Below are 18,561 nucleotides of genomic sequence, written 5' to 3'. Positions count from 1 at the left end.
CACTCTAGGCTGCACTTCAGAGTCCATTTCTGAACCCACTTGCGCCCCGGCCACAGAGCCGTTTGGCTCTTTAGTTTCTCGAGTTTGAGTATCTCTCACTGGTTCCTCAGCAACTGGTACAGGGGAGGTCAGAGTATCAGACACTGCAGGAGTCTCTTCAGGCTTTTTCACACTCTCTGTTAAGCAGGCACCCTCCTGCACTTTGTTATTTTCCTGGGGTCCATTTTGTACTTTAGCTGCGGGGATATCAGTTTCTTTTATTAAAGGCCTCAAAGGCTGATTTAGGTGGTGGTTTTCCTGAGCGGCGGCCTCGCTAGGGGGCCATGATGGTTTAACCAGCTTCAACTCCTCCTCAATAGTGAAGGATTTCTTTGGAGAGTCTGTTTGTGGAGGCCACACTACAGAAATCTTACTTGTGGGCTTTTTGATATCATCCATTGTCTTGTTTATGTCATTCTCTTCAGTAACAAAAGTGTTCTGAGCAGGGGAATATCTGGAATCCATCACTTTTTTTTCAGGTGATGGTGATTTGACTTTTGTTTTTTCAGCTGAATTCTGTTGGTTCTTATTATTCCACAGTTCTTTGTGTGGTGTCTGTCCAAATCCCTCATCATAATTTCCTTTTGACTTAAACAGTTGCTTGTAGTGTGGCGTGCAGTACATTCGTCCATGGAGAGAGGCGTAGTTGCCAAGACTGCAAAAAAACAAAAAAACAAAAAACAAAGACAATAAAAGATTACAATAGTGCAAAAAGAAACCATAGGTGCGCTATTTGATTTGTGAAATGGCTTTACCTTAGTTTGCCTCTGCAATGTTCACAGCGAAAGCAGCTTTTATGGAAGTTTTGTTTGTCTGCAATCAGTGATTCCATGGGGTACACCCTCTTCCGACACACCCTGCACAGTTCGGACTCTGGAATTCGAATTTTCTGCAACACAAAGGAGGTGATAATTTATTGAACAGCTCTGTGATTAAGTTTAATTTAAGGAAATTTCCCAGTAGAATTCATGTAATTTGGTACATATTATAGTTAAGATGGAGATGCTGAATTGGTGCATTTGCACTGAATTAATTCCAATCAACTGCTAATGTAAAAAAAAAAGAGAGTGCTTGTTGTTTCTCTTCACAAGTTACAGTCTTACTGTGGTCATATGCGGGGGGGATTTTCTGCATTAAACTTTTTATTGTTTATTGTTTTTATTGAGTTTTATTGTTTGATTTCATATGCTGGATAAAAAAGAAAAAACAACCTAATTACAGAAAAATTCCAAAACAACAAATAGAATCTTGTACAAACAAAATGTTTTTTTTCTTCTCTTTTACCTGTAATCACCATAAGACCCTCTGATTTTACTTTGTCCCAACTTGCAAGTGAAAATGCTTGATTGAAATAGCCTTTATCTTACATCTGTGCTATAAGTAGCCTGCAGCAGTACACACTCTTCTATTGACAGCGTGATAGTTTATTACTGTGCAAGTGTTCCGGATCCTATAATGAATTTGAATATATGTCACGCCATGTTAATTATTGAGGATAGGGCGCCATCATTTACAGTGGGTTGCCTGCATGCCTTTTGTTTTGTTTGGCTAAGAAGTTGTTTCACTTAAATCTGACAGTGATGGGGCAAAAGTAAGACAGCATTTCTCTACTTACCTACTATGGCAGCAGCACTAATTATGATGCATGTTGACTGGACATGCACATTTGTGTCAACTGGGTCAAGTATTGTATTTAAGTGAATGATGTTTGTCTCATTATTTATGAATTCTGTATGCATATTTTGTCATTGTTCTTTAATTACTTCCTTTTAAGTGTGTAGCAGAAACTGTGCTTCAATTAATATATTTTTTTTTCTTTTCTACGGGCTAATTCATGTAGATTGAACACACAGGATAAGCCGAAAGGAATGCAAATAACAATTACAGTTCAACACATGTTTGTTAATGAACAATGAATTAATATTTACTTGCATATAAAGTGAGCAATCCTTAATGCACCTAAAATTGCTAGATAAAGGTAGAGGACATCGTTCTCAAACAAAGATAAAAATGAAGGAGGCTTGGATGTGTAACATAAGCCAAAATCCGAAACACAAAAACGAAAGTTTGAACACATTTTTTAGTTCAAATGATCCCACAGTCGCACAGAGGAATGATTTAGCATTTGGCTCTGCTTTCGTGTTCTCTGTAATTACTATGAAAGTGCATTCTGTTACTCTTTCTAGGAAACATCCAAGGAAATTATTAATATATTTTTAGGACACTAAGGAAAAGTGTAAGGAATCATATGAAAACAATACTTGTTTTTGAGTGTACCAACACTCCTCCTGCATGTTAGGAAATGCATTGAAGAAAAATGCACTATACTGTAATTAGGATTAGAATTACAATTACACTAAAATGGTCAGAGAACACTTTTTATAATTAATGTGAAAATTTCTTTACCTGAATGCTTTAAAAATTTGGAATTCACATCATGAACATAAAATAAAATGTGAAGACTTATCTTCAAATGAAGAATAATAATTGAACTAAAAGTATTTTCTCCTTGCTGGGGACATTTTGAGCAGTTCCCTGCTGTCTCACATTTAAAACAGCAATGCACACTGAGGCAAGAAAATATTAGTTCAACATGTTAGTATCAACCCCAGCTTCACGCATCAGTGGCATAAATAAACAGGACAAAGTGTAACCTCTGAATATTAAAACGTGAAACTGCCAGCATTCGAACTGCAAGCTGCTTCAAAGGGGAACAGTTAAACCAAAGAACAACACATTAGAGGAAATCAAGGGACGTAAATAAGTTACAAATCAGTGTTAAAGCTTCTTTTTCTTTGCACACAATGTAGGTGATGCCTGCAAAGTCTCGCACACAAAGCATGTTAAACACACCATCACGCTGGTTTAGTATCTTCATGCTGCACAACTCCGTTTACCCGCGACGACCGTCTCCTGCTGGCATGTTACAATCTGAGAAGTCCTCTGCTCTGTGACACTGAAACCCAGGTTCTGGAAAACTCCTTGGCTCTCAGCCCACGACTGCTGGAAGTTTCTCAGTAGTTCTTCGGTGGAGGCCTCAGGGGGGACGGCAACTGTTGGAACTCTGCCTCTCACCACATCTGCGTAGGATGGAGGATTACCACGGGTCACAGAGCTCCCAGAATGCATTGCACTTCTCATTTCACTTGTCATGTTTCCAAAGTCATCAATGCAGCAAAATTGCTCAGTGACTGATGTTGTTTCAGAGTGACCCACAGGCTCGGAACAGGCTGACTCAGGTTCTCTTTTTTCTATTTGTTCTCTTAGCTCTCGGGCTGCCTGAGAACTATGCTCTCCTGTCTCAAACACATCCTTTATTGCTTTAACGTTGAACATGGGGATTTCCTCAGCCCTTGAGGCATGTGTTTCAGCCTCTGCATCCTCTGTATCACTCCCCAGCCTCTCTGCAATGAGGATAGGCTCTTTTCTGACATAGACTTTAGGTTTTGGAGATTCAAATCTGTTTACCAGCTTGGACAGGTCAACTCGTGGGGGATCCTCTTTCAGAACTTCTATAATCACAGGCACACTGCCTTCCTCGGTGTCCGGTCCCAAACGCTCAGGGATATCAATGGGATCCTTCCGCATATACAACCTGTTTACCTCAGCTTTCTGTGCTGCCTCAAAGAAATACTTTTTGTCCTTCACTGTCATCATGGAGTCCACCATTTCTGCAACATCTGCCACTCCCTGCTCACTGCCCTCTATGGGAGTGCCCCTGTCACTGAATGGGGATGATTGCTCTCTTTCAGCATCAAAAGGTACCAACACGGGAGGTGGAGGGGTCATGCCACAAGAAAGCCTCGAGGTGGTATCCCTCAGCTTCATCAGCTTTTCAGAGCGGCTCAGGGTGGGAGATGGCGTGGCCCTGCTGAAGGTAGATGTGGGCGTGTATGACTTGCGAGGAGGAGGCGGAGGCGTTCCAACAGATTTGTAGGGTGGAGGAGAGGGAGTCACTCTGAGAGGCGAGTCTACCCTCCTCGATTCAATACTAATGAAAGTGGGGGATGGAGTGCGGATGCTTGCCAACGGGGATGACACTCTCTGATCAACCAATTCACCTTTGGTCTCCTTAATTGACCTTTGCTCTTCGACCACCTTCTTTTCAGTTTTGGACGAGCCAATACTAATCTTTGATATCTTTGCAGTTGCTCCATTTAAAACTTCCTTGTCTGGTTTTGGAGGCACTGGCAGTGGTATTGGTGCTATTTCTTCTTTTTCTTTCTTATCCACAGTTATCAAGGTGTCTTTTAAAGATGTGAGCTTGGTTTGAACAATATTTCTCACATAGACTATCATCTCTTTTAACTTTTTCTTACTTTGCTTTTTAGCTATTTCCCTTAAATTATTTTTCTCATCTGAGCCCATCACCCAGTCAGGGAGTTCACTTATAATCATCATGACACCATTGGAGTCTATTTTACTTGGTGTGCCCTCAAGCTCTTTTATGTGTGCATGCAGCTTCTGCACCACATTACATTTCTCTAAATCTGTGATTTCTTCTAAATAAGCCTCGTGCTTACGGGCCTTTTTCTCCGTCTCTTTAACCGGCACATCCTTAGGCTCACCTTTTGACTTTATTGCCTTTATCTGCATTTTATTTGTTTCTGCTGCTTGTTGCTTGGTTTGCTGCTTTTGCATGTGAAGACTTTGCTGTACCACACTTTGAGTCATGACCACCTCCTTGTGTCTTTGTATGTTTTCTGCCATCATGCTCTGCTGACTGTGGGAGACAGATCCATGGACTTGTCCTTGTTGGGTTGCTGCTGATGTTATCTTAGGCACCTTAGACATTGAAACAGTAACGGATGGTGGCAGGTTTACTTCCATGTCTTTGAGCACTTGCTTTCCCTTTTTTATCTGAAACTCTACTTCAACTTCCTTTACAGGTGGGGTCACCTGACTTTTCTTCTCCTTTATTTTTATTTCTGGTTTAATCTCAGTTTTTGCTGAAGTCAGCTCACTGCTTTCCTGATTAACATTTGTTTCACTTTTCAGGGATACATTACTTTTCTCTTGCTGTAAATGCATTTCACTTTTCATCGCACCCTTTTGTTTCAAACTATCACATTTCTCCTCTTTCTTCTCTGTTGGCATCTTAAAGGTTTTCACCTTGAAACTTGGAGTTACTTTTGGAATTTTAGTAGGTTGAAAAGGGCTCATTTTTCCATCCTGCATCAGAGGCACATTAATATTCTTTACATCTTCAGCCTTCAATGTGACCGCAGCTTGGCTTTGAAGATTTACATTTTCTTGGACAGTACTCTGTGTGGCAGCGATAGACCTGGAGCTGGATTTCTTAATAAACTGCTGCTGCTCCGTGACAGAGGAAGTGACCACTTTGGAGCATGACTGGACTTCAATATTTGAGGCCTCATGGTGAGACCTGGAAGCAGAAACAGTCTGATTCTCAGCTCCAGTTAGACTCTTTCTAGCAACATCAGCTGAAGCAAGTAATTTTTCTGAAGACTGCTTGCTGGCAACATGCTTTTTATCTAAAAATGCATTTGAAGACTCAGGGACGGATTTCTTATGTACCAATGAGATCAAGGGCTTGCTCAAAGGAATCTGGGAAGGGTTTTTCTTAGCAGAGTCTTGTGCAGATATTTCTTCTTTGGGTGTACTCTTAACTTCTTCAGTCTTTGCGTTTGTGACTTCTGTGGCCACTTCTTTCTCAGTACACTGTGCTACAGACAGTTCAGCAATGGTAGCAGAGGAAAGTATATTAACTGGTGGAGAAGTAGGGGTTGTGACTTTACTCCTCTCTATTTCCTCTTTCTCCATAATGTGCTGACGGTACTTTTCCTCTGCAAGCATGAGAGGTGTTTTGAATTTGCGGGCATAGGGTCTAGTCTTTGGGGATGAAGCAGGCTCAGGAGGTGGAGGCAGTTTAATTGGAGGGACAAAAACTTTCTTAGTAGGCTGTGGGCTTTCTTTTTGCATTGGTTTGCCAATTGGGATGCTGGATATTTTTTGTGATACTGCTGTTGATTCAGACTGAATCTGTTTGCTTGTTTTAATCTGTTGAGTTGTCTTTGTTACTTCCTGAACCTCTATTTCTTCTTTACGGTCTGTTGGCACTGTTCTATCCTGATCAGGTGTGAGCTGAGGTGGAGGTGGAGGTGGAGGTGGAGGTGGAGGAGTTGGTTGCTTTCTCTGCCATTTGGGCTTAACTTGTATGGTCTGCTTCTGTGTTTCTGGTTGCTTGGGGACTTTAAATAGAGGCTTATTGATGGTTTTCCCCACCTTTTCAGGGGAAGGCATCGCATTAAGCTCTTGCTGTGAGGGAGGTGGAGGAAGAAAATCTTGAGCACTAAGAGACAGTGGAGGTGGAGGTGGTGGAGGAGGAGGGAAAAAATCAGGCTCAGACCTTATGCATTCCATAGGATGTGGCGGGGGTGGAGGTGGGGGAGGGAGGTCACTGTCCTGCCTTATGACAGAAGGTCGGGATGAGGGGGGACACTCCAGCACTGGAGATGGTGGCGGAGGGAGGGAGAGCTCAGAGTCTGAAGGTGGAGGTGGTGAAGAGGGAGGAGGAGGGAAATGAATCTCTGGTTTCTTTTTGATCACACCTTTCCCTCTAATGTCAATGTTACGGTGATCGCTTTTCATGTTTTTGATGTTCAGCTTTTGTGTGAGAGCCTTATTCTCTGTTTGCTTTTGAGATGTCGACACCTGCTCTGATACTGTTACATTTTGCTTATGCACGACAGTTTTCTCCATCACTGTAGTCTGGACTTGTTTGATTGTCTTTGTTTCACATATTTGCTTGTTTGAAATATTTGTCTGTGATGTATTCTGCACCTCTTTCATCACATTCATATCAGTTGCTTTAGTCTCTGTTTGATCATTAGAACCTATTTGTTTTTTCTTTATCATAATAGGCCTAGGAGCTTGTATTTTCTGTGGGGGCAGCACTTTCTGCTTCTGTTCTTTTACACTCTTCTGTTGAGAGGCCCCAGAAGTAGTCTCTGTTTTAGCTACAGTAACAGACTGGTCCTCTTGGGTTATTACCTGGGTTTTCACTGATTTGCTTTCGTTGTTCCTCTGTGTGTCCTTCTGTGGCTCGATGCTCTGAGAAAGGTTTTTCACAGCAGGGGCTGGATTGACTGCTACAGTCTCACTCTTAGCTTCCTGTAAGCATTCATGCTCTGTGTGCTTAACAGTTGAAGGATTTTTCATTGGGACCTTTGCTTTCTTGGGAGGATACATACGCTTTGGATTTGAATACTGTTTTCTTTGCATTAGACACTTTATTGTCCCTTGAACATCCCCCTTTACCACCTCCTCTTTTTCTATCTGTGTTGTCTCCTGTCCTTCATAAAGAGACTTAATAGATGTTTTAATATCCCCTTCAATGCTTCCCCTGCGCTGGATTTTTGGAGATGTTGTCGGTTCCAGCAAGAGCTGTATAGTAGCTTTAACATCCCCTTGTTCACTCACTTGATGCTGGTAAATCCTTTTCTCACTTGATGACTCTTGTAAACTTTGCATGGCAGTGAAGATGTCACCTTTGACAATCTCCTCTTTTTCCACCTCTTTTACAGTTTGCTTCGCCTGTTCCAGGGACTTTAAGGTCCCTTTAATATCACCTGGCACTAAGTCTTCCACAGTTGCCTCTGTTTTGGAAGATGTTGCAGATTTCTCCAGTGATTCAAGAGCACCTCTGATGTCTCCCTTAACGATTTCCGGCTTTTCTACTTCTTTGGCTTGATGTTGGGCCTCCTCTAGAGACCTCAAAGTAGTGGGTATGTTTCCCTTTACAACCTCCTCTTTTTCTATCATGACTTTCTGATTGATAGCTTGGGTCAGTGAATCCAGGGCAGCACTAAGGTCACCTTTAACAATGTCTTTTTTCTCAAGGTTTCTATAGGTGACAGTGGGCTCCGTCATAAAAACTTGAACAATGCTGTGTACATCACCAGGAACAATATCATCTGCTGCTACTGTACGACCAATCTCCTGTTGATTTTTCCGCAACAAGAGTTTAGTCTCTTCAATGTCACCACCTAGGATTTGCTGCTTTTCCACCTTTTCCTCCACATCATCTGATTCATTCTGAAGCTGTTTCAAGTAATCCAAGGCTCCAGATTCAATGCATGTAGAGTAAAAACTGACATTACCCCTTTCAGTGTCTCCGATCTTTATCTTTTTAGAATCTTCTCCATTTGAGTTGGAGAGAAGACGATGAAGAGTTTTATTAACGTTTCCTTGAATGACATCTTCTTTCTCCATGCTTGCCCACTCCCCTTTATTTAGGAGCGAATAAATTGTCATCTTTACATCTCCTTTCTCATCCTCTTGAATCAGAATGCCACGCTTGGAGGAGCCTTCGTTTCTGAGCAGATTGTTTATTGCCTCTTGAATGTCACCGTGGATAATTTCCTCTTTCTCAACATTGATTCCCTTTTCCTGGTTGAATAGCTGCTTCACTGTGGTATTGATGTTCCCCCGTTCTTCTTTGTCAATAGTTATCCCCCTTTGAGAGGTCTCCCTGCGGTTTACAAGGTTCATCATTATGTTGCTCAGATCGCCTCTGATAATCTCTTCTTTTTGGATTTGTGGTGCCTCCTGATTCATGAGTTTGTACTTTGCCATGCGGACATCGCCAATTTCATCTGCCTCAATAAGGATACCTTGTGACTCTACCATTTTCTGACTGTACAGCTCCTGTAGTGTTTCTTTGATACTTTTACCTACTATTTCTGTCTTTTCCATGCTGCTCTCATTAAATGCATGGAAAGGAGTGGTTTCAAATAGCCATGTTGTCAACTTTACATCGGCCTGTGGGATTTCCTCCTTTGTGACAAGTTCTGTCCCATCAGTCTCTTTGATACTGTCAAGAGGCTGCCTCTCAAACAGCCACACAGATTGTTTGACATCTCCTTTCATTACTTCCTCTTTTGTCACTCTCTCCATTCCATCGAACTCAGCGCCTTCGCCGCGGATGTCGTCAATTTTGTGGGTTTCAAACATCCATGTGGCAGATCTGACATCGCCTTTTTGGATTTCGCTCACACTAACTGTTCTGATGTACTTTTGAGACACATCATCTGTTTCAAATCGCAGCTTGTTTGTCTTCACATCACCACCTTGGATATCTGCAACTGTTTTTGACCTTACTTTTATTTCCTCTGTAATTTCATCCAATGGTTGTGTTTCAAACTTCCATCTGGCAGAACTAACATCTCCTTTGTTGATTCCTTCCTCAGTAACAGCTTTAATAACATAAACCTCCTCTGAATCTCGAATTGAATCCAGCGGCTTTGTCTCAAACAGCCATCTTGCCCCTACTACATCTCCTCTCATGATTTCTTCCTTGGTAACTGTTGTTACTTCGTGATAATGCCCCTCCTTGTCACGAATGGCATACAGTGGCTGACTTTCAAACATCATGGTGTAATTTTTTACATCTCCCTTCTCTATTTCTTCTCTAAAGATACTTGTGAGTTTTGAAATGTCAGTGGACTCCTCTTTTATTTGATCCAGTGAGTATGTTTCAAAAATAAAGCGGCCTTTGTCAACATCGCCGCCCTGAATGTCAGTCACAGTGCGAGTTTCCCTCATTTCTGTGGTGTCATGAATGGCATCGATTGGCTGGTTCTCGAACATCCAAGTACAGTTGACCACATTTCCCCTTTGGATATCTTCAGCCTGCTGTGTTTTTAATCTCTGCATCATTTCCTCTGAGGTCGAGCTCATAATGTCAGCAGAGCGATTTTCAAAGATGTACTTCATTCTGGAAACATCACCAGACTGGATGTCAATTTCAGTAACCCTCCTGAATGAACCACTGTTCTTTTCTGCAATGTTTTCAAGATTCTCAGTTTCAAAGAGGAAACGAGCCAGTCGCACATCTTTTCCTTGGATGTCCTCTTGCTTAACAGTGCAGGTTTTCAGAATGGACTCAGATTCCGTATGATCGCGTATATTGTCAAGTGTCTGGGTCTCAAAAAGCCAAGTGCACGTTTTGACATCTCCTTTCTGCACTTCTTTGATATAGGCCTCGCTCTTGTCCACCTTTTCATATAGAACATCCATTGGCTGAGTCTCAAACAGCCACCTACAAGTCTTCACATCCCCTTTTTCTATTTCAATACTCTCCTTAGTTTTACATTCTTCCTCTTCACAGTTGTTTAAAATTTTGATTGAATCCAGTGGTTGAGTTTCAAACAACCACTTGGCTGTTTTGACGTCCCCTGACTCGATCTCTTGTTTGGATATACCTTTAATGATCTGAAACTTATTGATACTCTCATCAAACTCATCAATAGGACATGTTTCAAACATCCATCTACAGCTGTGCACATCTCCCTTCACGATCTCTTCACGCCTTACAGTCTTCACCTCATGGTAATGGCCAGAGCTGTCTTGTATAGCATACAAAGGGGTAGATTCAAAAAGAACTCTGTTGGATTTGACTGATCCACTTGTGACACCTTCTACTTGAATTTTCTGTGTTCCTTCACACTTGCTTAAATCCATGCTTTCAAACCTTTCTTTAAAGTTTGTTACATCTCCTTTGTCAAGAGCTTCAATATTTACAGTTCTTGTAATTTCTTTCTTCTCCTCCCTTATGTTCTCCAGTGGTTGGCTTTCAAACATCCATTTCTGATGTCTCACATCACCCTTTTCTTCCTCAGATGCAACCAGTTTCTTAAGTTTTCCAACTTCAAGCAGTTCTTTCAGATTTTCCATAGGTACTGTTTCAAACAGATGTTTGGTTGATTGTACATTCCCTCCTACAATCTCTTCTGTGAGTAAAGGTCGAGCATTGGCATTGTCTTTAAGAGTATCCATAGGTTGAGTTTCAAAAACTAGACAGTGCTTCCGTACGTCAGCTCCAATTATTTCTTCCTTTTGCTTTCTCGAACTCTCCCATTCTTCATCCTTAATAGTGTCAAGAGTCTGTGTCTCGAAAAGCCATCTCCCTGTGTTCACACCACCTCGAATGTTGTCCTCCATGGATATCCCACATATCAGTTTTACCTTTGCAGGGTCTTTGTTGATCATATCCAGAGGCTGGGTTTCAAACATCCAGCGAGATGTCTTCACATCACCTTTTTCAGTCTCCTCTCTGCGGATAGTAGTAATCTCCAGCATCTCTCCAGAATCCCCACGGATAACACACATGGGCTGGGTCTCAAACATGCGAGTGGTTGTCTTCACATCCCCTTTGATCTCTTCCAGCTCTGATTTCAGGTTCAGGAAGTGACTCTCCTCGATTGTTTCTGTTCTACCCAGGGAATCTAGATGCTGCGTCTCAAAGAGATACCTGGCTGTTTTGACATCTCCACCGGTGATGTCTTTGGGTACAATATCTGTCTCCTGCTCATCTTCTTGGTAGATCTTATTCAGACAATCAAGTGGCTGCGTCTCGAAAAGCCAAGTAGCAGTGCGAACATCTCCTCTTGCAAGATCGGTCAATTTTTGTGACTGTTCAGCTGAATCAGGATTCTCAGTCCCAAGAGCATCCATGGGTTGAGTCTCAAACATCCAAGCTGTGTATCTGACATCTTTGCCAGCAATAATTTCTTGCTGTGCAATATTCCTCTCCTCGGTTTCATCTAGAGTGTCATCTTTTATTGTATCTAGTGGTTTATTTTCAAACATCCAGCGCATGGACTGCACTTCACCTTTAAGGATCTCATCCCATTCCACATATTCTCTGTCAGGGCTTGAACATTTACTTGAGCTATTGCCATCATTTTCAAATATATGGCATGCTTGCTGGACATCGCTTACCATTTTGGTTTTTAAGTCCTCCTTTTCTGCTTCAGTGAGCTGATACAAGAAGTCCTCTTCAATGTTCTTGCGGACCTCCGGATGAATGTGCTTATAGAGCCGCTTTAATTCAGCCGCGCTTTTGTGTTTGAAAAATTGTTCTTTATTACTGCTGTATGTTTGTTGGGAGACTTCCTCCTGAGATTGGGATGAGACAATGTGCTCTGGGACTTCCTGAGATACCTGGATGAGGTTTGAGGGAGGGGGTGGGAAATGATCTGTTGACTCATAAGCCACTGATGAGCCAGAGTCAGTCTTTACATTGAAGGAAGTGTCATAACTTGTAATGTTTGAAATTTTGGAGGCCTGGTTTATTGGCAGCCACTGAAACTGGTTGAAATCCACATCAACCTTTTGTTCATTTGTGGTTTTGGTTGAGAAAAGAAAGACATTTTGTTGTTGTTAGAAAATCTGCATGATTTTTCATTTTTTTTGTAATGTGAAGAACAGATATGGATAGCTCTCAAATACAGATGAATTAAAGAAATTAACAAGTTTTCAAAAATAATAAATAAAATAACTAGTATAAATGTTATGTCTATATTGTTTGCAACTAAGTCAAATTTCTATTCCACAGCTAGCAGCAAAAGCACCAAATAAAAACCCTAATTTGCATGAAAATGTACAAACACAGATACATCTTGAATCTGTCAGAGCTAGTTAGTGTCAGTGATGCATGTTCCTAATTACTAACCTGATTGAAATATTCATTGAAAATCACTTTAACTGCAGCCACTATTATGAGTTCTTGTTTTAGTTTTTCACTATGAAAAAAGGAGTTGCACATCTTTGCTATGTAATGACATGAGGTCTTTTATCCATTCCAATTTACTCTCCATCAACTTGTGGCATGCGCAATTTCCTTTTGATGATTTCATGATGTGGCCTCATCCTCATACTGATACCTCATAAAAAACCCAAACCATCCTCTATTTAGATAAACAGACAGCATCATTACCTTAATTTCCTTGGCTGGTGCAGCTTCCTCAATCGTTTTTTCATACTGCTGCTTCAAAGCCTGAGTGGAAACCTTTGGTAGGTCCTCTCCTCCAACGAGCATAACTGAATTAGACACAAGAAGAAGGCTGCCTCATTAAGTCATTCGCAGTGAGGGAGCTCAGGGGGATTGGAAAGAGAAATAAATCATTTCATTAAAAACCTGAGTAGTTTTCATTTTCTGAAACCATGCAGCGGTGATTGCCCAATTTCCACTTTCCAATATTTTACCTTCCTGACTCTGCCCTGATTAGATTTGCTGCTATGCACTGAATAGAAAATCATCTGCACTCCAACTCATTTTCATAGCTCATCTCTTATTCAGCCATAGTGGGAATAATCATTAATATACAGGACACAAGCAGAGCCATGATAAAACGTGCAAATTACAATATAAAAAGCATGAGCAGAATAACCTGTTTCATTGTAATGGTTCCCATAACCAGCAGCCACGTTGTTATGGTGAACTCTTTGATCGTGGCTCACCTGTGAAAAGATGGTGGCAAATCATTAGCATACTTGCTGTACGCTGCAGCCTACAACTCTTTTCAATCAGTGAGCAGTATATGGCATAGCATAAAGCACATTTTCTCCATAGGGGACATAGAGTGTACTGTAACTGAAAGGTCTAAAATAGCCAGACTGTGTATATTAGCAGCTTGTCAGGGGTAAACTGCTAGTGACAAATGGTCAGTGTAACAGCCAGTACCTCTTGTTGATTGTGAAATATGGTTGTGGTGGAGACAGGCTCTCTTGCACTGCTTCTAACTGTCACCTCTGAGGAGCTTGACATCTCCTGTCAAAAACAGGAATGTGGACACACTGAATCCATCTCACAGTGACAACACGCCATACACATCATACAAATGCCTCAATTTCTAACTACAGTACATACGCAGCACACACATGGTCATGCACACAAATACAGACACACACATAAGCAACAGTTTTATCGCTTCAGGTCTGCAAGCTGTAGGAAAAAGCCAGAGAGTAAGGAAGTACTTTTTATATGTTGAAAAAGTTTAATAAAATCCCTCTGTGGCCAGTAGAGCTACTAAAGTGCTCTCCTAGGGAACCACCAAGTTAAAATCCACTAAAGGAGGGGTTCAGTGCAGTACATTACAAAAACCGTGCCGTTTTCTCCAGTGAGATTCATGCAATTTGAAGGAGATAAAGGAGAAATATGATATTTGAGCTTGTATCCTGTGCTGTTAACATAAAAGATACATAAAGGGTGGATGTGTTCTCTATTTCTAAAACCACTTACAGTATGTCAGTATGATAATATCTTTCCTGATGTACAACAAGTTTTAAAACATAACTCAGCTATTACACCTGTGAAGAAAACTTAGGCGGAAAGTCGTTTTCCGGTGCATCCCAGAAGCAATAATTCGATCAGACGTCTCCCCTCACGAGCCCCTATGTAAAATTTAGTATTCAGCAAGGTCCTTGTGCGCTCAGTGAATCCACTCTGCCTCCTGCCTCAATGCGCACATGGAGAGAATGCATGGAGGGAGGTGGAGGGTGGAATTGACCTTGCTTCACTGAGACCTAGCCCTGTGCCAGGCTGCTAACACAATCTGGCATTTTCCTCACGAACATGATGACAGTAGCAGATAGACAAGCAAAGTTCAAGGTGCCCCCTTTGATTTGACCTACAACAATGCTTCAGGGTTGCACAGCTACGTTTTTCAGACAAAGCTACAGTAGAATGTAAATCACTCAGTGGCATTCATATATTTCTCGCTTTACACAGAGCTCATGAACAGGAATACAGCAAAACTCTGTCTTATAAGTTCTGTTGACTTTACAGAGGAGGGAGAAAAATGTCCCTTTCATCTGTCATCTTTCCTATTTCTAACAATTCATTGTCTAAGGATGCATTGCAGTGTGTGATAATATTATCTTCTTCTGATTCAGGGCTGTGGACTAAACATACTGTACTGTATTCAGAGAACAGACATGAAGTCATCACATTTTAATGTAGAAATGGATTTACTACATAGATCCTCCATTATTTTTTGTGTTTTCTGGCAATGTTTGCAACAAAAGATTTTATTTATAGAACTTAGAACTGAGCTTTGCACACAAAGCCAAATTGTATTGATTGGTATTTGTTCTTGAAACAGTTTTTAGGTTGCAATGATTTTTGCAACATTTTTACAAAATTATCTCCATATTTCTTAGATAGCAACTAATGATGGACGACAGATTAGTTATTGCTGTGTCACATTTTAGCTTAGCATAATTAGAGCATATTAGATATTATGACATGTAATGAAATATTTTTACAATTAGCTTAGCTTAGCTCCCACATACGAGTAAATATGAAAGAAATTGGAGCATTCCTGTGGAACCTCGAATTAGATTAGAAATTAGAATTTATTTATTTATTGAAGAAAACATTTTACTAGTGACCAAGAATATCATTCTTACCTGGATGGATCTCTGTTGGAAATGGAACTGGGAGACACTTGACTGGGAGGATGAGGAGCCAAACTCCTGGTTCTCAAACTGTTTCTTCACACTTGCTAGGCCACCCGCCAGCGAACATGCCTCCGACTCTTCCATAATCTATGAGTAGATAACAAATAACATAAAAGACACTTGGACATCCATAAGTATGCCGATCATAGACCAAACATACTGCAAGTATACAGTTTATGTGGGATTTATCAGACTATGTTTGACCTTGGTTAGCCAATCTCTCCTTTCGTTGTTTGTGAATAAGTTACACATTCATTCATAATAATCTAAAAGTGAAAACAAAGGCAATATGCTAATGCTTCTAAAACACTTGCAGTATTGTTTTCTTTAAAGTGTGGCATAAATGATGTTTTATTGAAATGAAAAAGTTTCTCTGTAAGCAAGGTGATAAATTGTAGTAGGTCAAATGCAAAAAGGACAAATTTTTTGATTTAAATTCATCTACTGTAGCTGAAAGAAGAATGAAACCTAAATCTATGCAACTGAGCCTTTTTTTCTGGAACATATTTTCAAAAAAGCAAAGATGGCAGGTGCCCAATTTTAATGGATTTGCTTTTCGAAATCTGTCCTCCAAAAGATGGTTGATACATCAATTCAAAATTTTGTCTTACAGATTATCCAGTTTAATAGAACAAAAAGCTTTTCAATTTATTTATTTTTTATCAAGCCACAGAATAAATCATTTATTTAAACTGTACAATAGGAAAACCTGGTTTCTTTGCAAAAAAGGAAGGAAAAGATTTTCCAAAACTCATCTTTATGAAGAATGAAGTATTAGCCCTATAACATCTGGCCAAGAACGCTCACGGAATATTTGATACAATCAACTCCTCTGTCAGTTACTTTCCAACATGTATCTATAGACTTCTGCATATATAGGTACTGGGAGAGTGTAATATATATGCGAATCTTCAAGCCTTTATATGTGTGTCTGTGTGTGTGTGTCTTAGCAAATGCTGAACATTCGCCTGTCATCTTTTCTTTTTAATGCAAATAAGGGTTTCTATGCAATTTGCAAGTTATTGCTGAATAGTTTCAGTCAGTGACATTTCTTGCCAAGGCACCATGTTTTCAGTATTTGACTTCTTCAAGGTCCAGTAGCTCGTTTGATATAACATGTTTCGAGTTTCATTTGTACATTATGGAATCTCTCCTCTTGGTTTATTCCGGTTGATTGTTTTGAATTATGTGACCAAGTCCAATCAATGCAGACACAAGCACTAAATTTGACTCTGTCTCATACAAATTATGTACCATTAATCTGGTTTGTCAGTTGCATTCAGAATTGTAACAAATGCAGGACTTGGAAACATTTCATCTGGTTTAAGCTTTTTTTTTTTTTTGATAAGCAAATCGATCTACAAGCACCTACTAGAACACATCCAAGTGTGATGAAAGCTGCCATTGGCCCAACCTGTGATATAGTTTGAATGAAAAAAAGTATTTTGACTAAAAATTATTTAGAATTATTTAAAAATAATAACTAGTCTATTTGCATATGAAAACAGTGCTATATTTTTTTAGGGGTTTATGGGCTTTTCACACACAACACAAAGACAGAAACGCTGCTTTCTGAAACCCATTATATCCATTGGCTGGACCTTGCCACGATGGTTTGCGCGCTGATTGGTGACCTCATGCACAGACAGAGGTCAAAGTTGACTGCACTATGTCAAATGGCCATGAAAAATGACAACCTTTCAGCCATGATTGACAGAGGCAGAGAGGACAAAATTGAGAAACAGATATGTCTGAATTCCTTGATGGCACAAGTTAAGAGACCTTGGCAATAAAACCGTATCATGGTAACAGATTTCCATTCTTGTCAGCATGTCAAACCTTTTTTTGTAGTAGCTCTACAGACCTATTAGAGTTTCTTAATTGAAATATCAATGTAAATATGTATTGTTTTAAAAACTAGAAATTTTGAAAACTCAATCTACAGATAAAGTCAAAGTGTCGTCGTTTTTTCTCCTTTTAGCCACCGGGCATCACAAAGTCTCACCTCCCCAGTCCACTGAACCCTGCTGTGTGTGGATGCATTAACAACTTCTTGTTGAACACTAGCTTTAAATCTGATCTATAACACAGTTGCTGTCATAACCATGTGTCTCTGTTGACTTTGTCAGATGATGTGATGGATGTAAGATTTCCTATAGATTGTGTCTCCGTCTCTCTAGCATGGGCTGTGATGAGATTACATTACTTTTTCATACATGTTCGCTCACCCTGTCTCCAAAAGGTTCCTAAGCAACTTAACTGCAAAGACAAAATCATTTTGTAGGGAATATTTGATATTTGGATTATAGCAACATATCTTCTCGAAGGTCACAACATTAGGCCAAGAAATTGCACATAACTTATTGTAAAACCATATTTTTTTCTACATATCACTTTTAGACAGATTAAACTAACAATACCTGTATGCTATGCTAAGCTAAGCCAAGCTAAGGTTAACATGTTTTTTTTATGTAGTACGTTTGTTTATTTTATATTATGACCACCTAGCCCTAACCAAGCGTTCGGCTATTAAAGTATAACTATGTTTCAGTTCTTGGATGTGGTGTTTTGTTTGCTGTTTCAGATTAGCATATACAAAGATAACTTGTTGAAAATGGCGTAGCTGGATGATAGACTGCACAGACTGAATGTCTGAGTGAAACCTTGTCAGTATGTGGACACTCAGACAGCAGCTGCAGTTGTACGAAGGAAAAACAAAATTCCCATGCAGAATCTGGCAAATAGCCCCCCTACCCCTTTTTGTATCCATCACCACCCCCAACCCCTACATACACATGTCCTCTCAGACATCCACATTCAGCTGTCAGCATTCACAACTTTAGGCTTGACATTGAGGAACCGCTAAAATTGAGGAGGTTGCCGAGCTGCTATGCACACAAGGATCATTCAGTGGGTCCTGTTTGAAGCTGCCTAATGGTATTATTAAACTATCAATAAAATAATATAAAAGATTTATTAAATTTATCCAGTGGCTGTTCTTTTAAAGGTAATTATGCGTTACAGCCATTTATAAAAAGCAACAAGCCACTTGAGGCAGTGCTTTACTGTGATGTTAGTGCAGCTAGAAAAGCACTCTGTTTTATGGTAATAACACTTCTCATCTGTTCTGAAATGGCTTGTTGCTATGCACACGTGGCCAACTCACACTCAATGTACTCAGAAAATCAGCACTCATATTGGGAAAATCATGCTCAGCTGCAAAGTAGAGGAGAGTAAGTTATAACTGTTTAATTA

The 18,561-nt window shown here is 40.2% G+C and overlaps 1 protein-coding gene across 5 annotated transcripts in view; it reads right to left on the bottom strand.

Moving 5' to 3' along the window:
- Positions 1 to 554: 554 nt before the first annotated feature.
- xirp2a (xin actin binding repeat containing 2a) overlaps positions 555 to 18,561 on the bottom strand; it is a 51,529-nt gene continuing 33,522 nt past the window's right edge. For 4 of the 5 annotated variants that reach the window (XM_067493206.1, XM_067493207.1, XM_067493210.1 and 1 more), the window contains 7 exons: positions 15,256 to 15,393; positions 13,529 to 13,615; positions 13,236 to 13,305; positions 12,782 to 12,885; positions 2,937 to 12,174; positions 795 to 928; positions 555 to 694 (listed from right to left, as the gene is read on the bottom strand). In XM_067493206.1, coding sequence (XP_067349307.1) covers positions 834 to 928; positions 2,937 to 12,174; positions 12,782 to 12,885; positions 13,236 to 13,305; positions 13,529 to 13,615; positions 15,256 to 15,393 — 9,732 coding nt within the window. In that variant the 3' untranslated portion in view covers positions 555 to 694; positions 795 to 833. Of the gene's footprint in view, positions 695 to 794; positions 929 to 2,892; positions 12,175 to 12,781; positions 12,886 to 13,235; positions 13,306 to 13,528; positions 13,616 to 15,255; positions 15,394 to 18,561 lie in introns of those variants that run through there. The other variant, XM_067493211.1, reaches the window with a different exon arrangement.

Source organism: Channa argus, chromosome 23, assembly GCF_033026475.1.
Source record: "Channa argus isolate prfri chromosome 23, Channa argus male v1.0, whole genome shotgun sequence".
In the NCBI taxonomy this organism is placed as follows: domain Eukaryota; kingdom Metazoa; phylum Chordata; class Actinopteri; order Anabantiformes; family Channidae; genus Channa; species Channa argus.
Note: the sequence above shows the minus strand (reverse complement) of the source record. Positions and strands in the feature narration are given on the sequence as shown.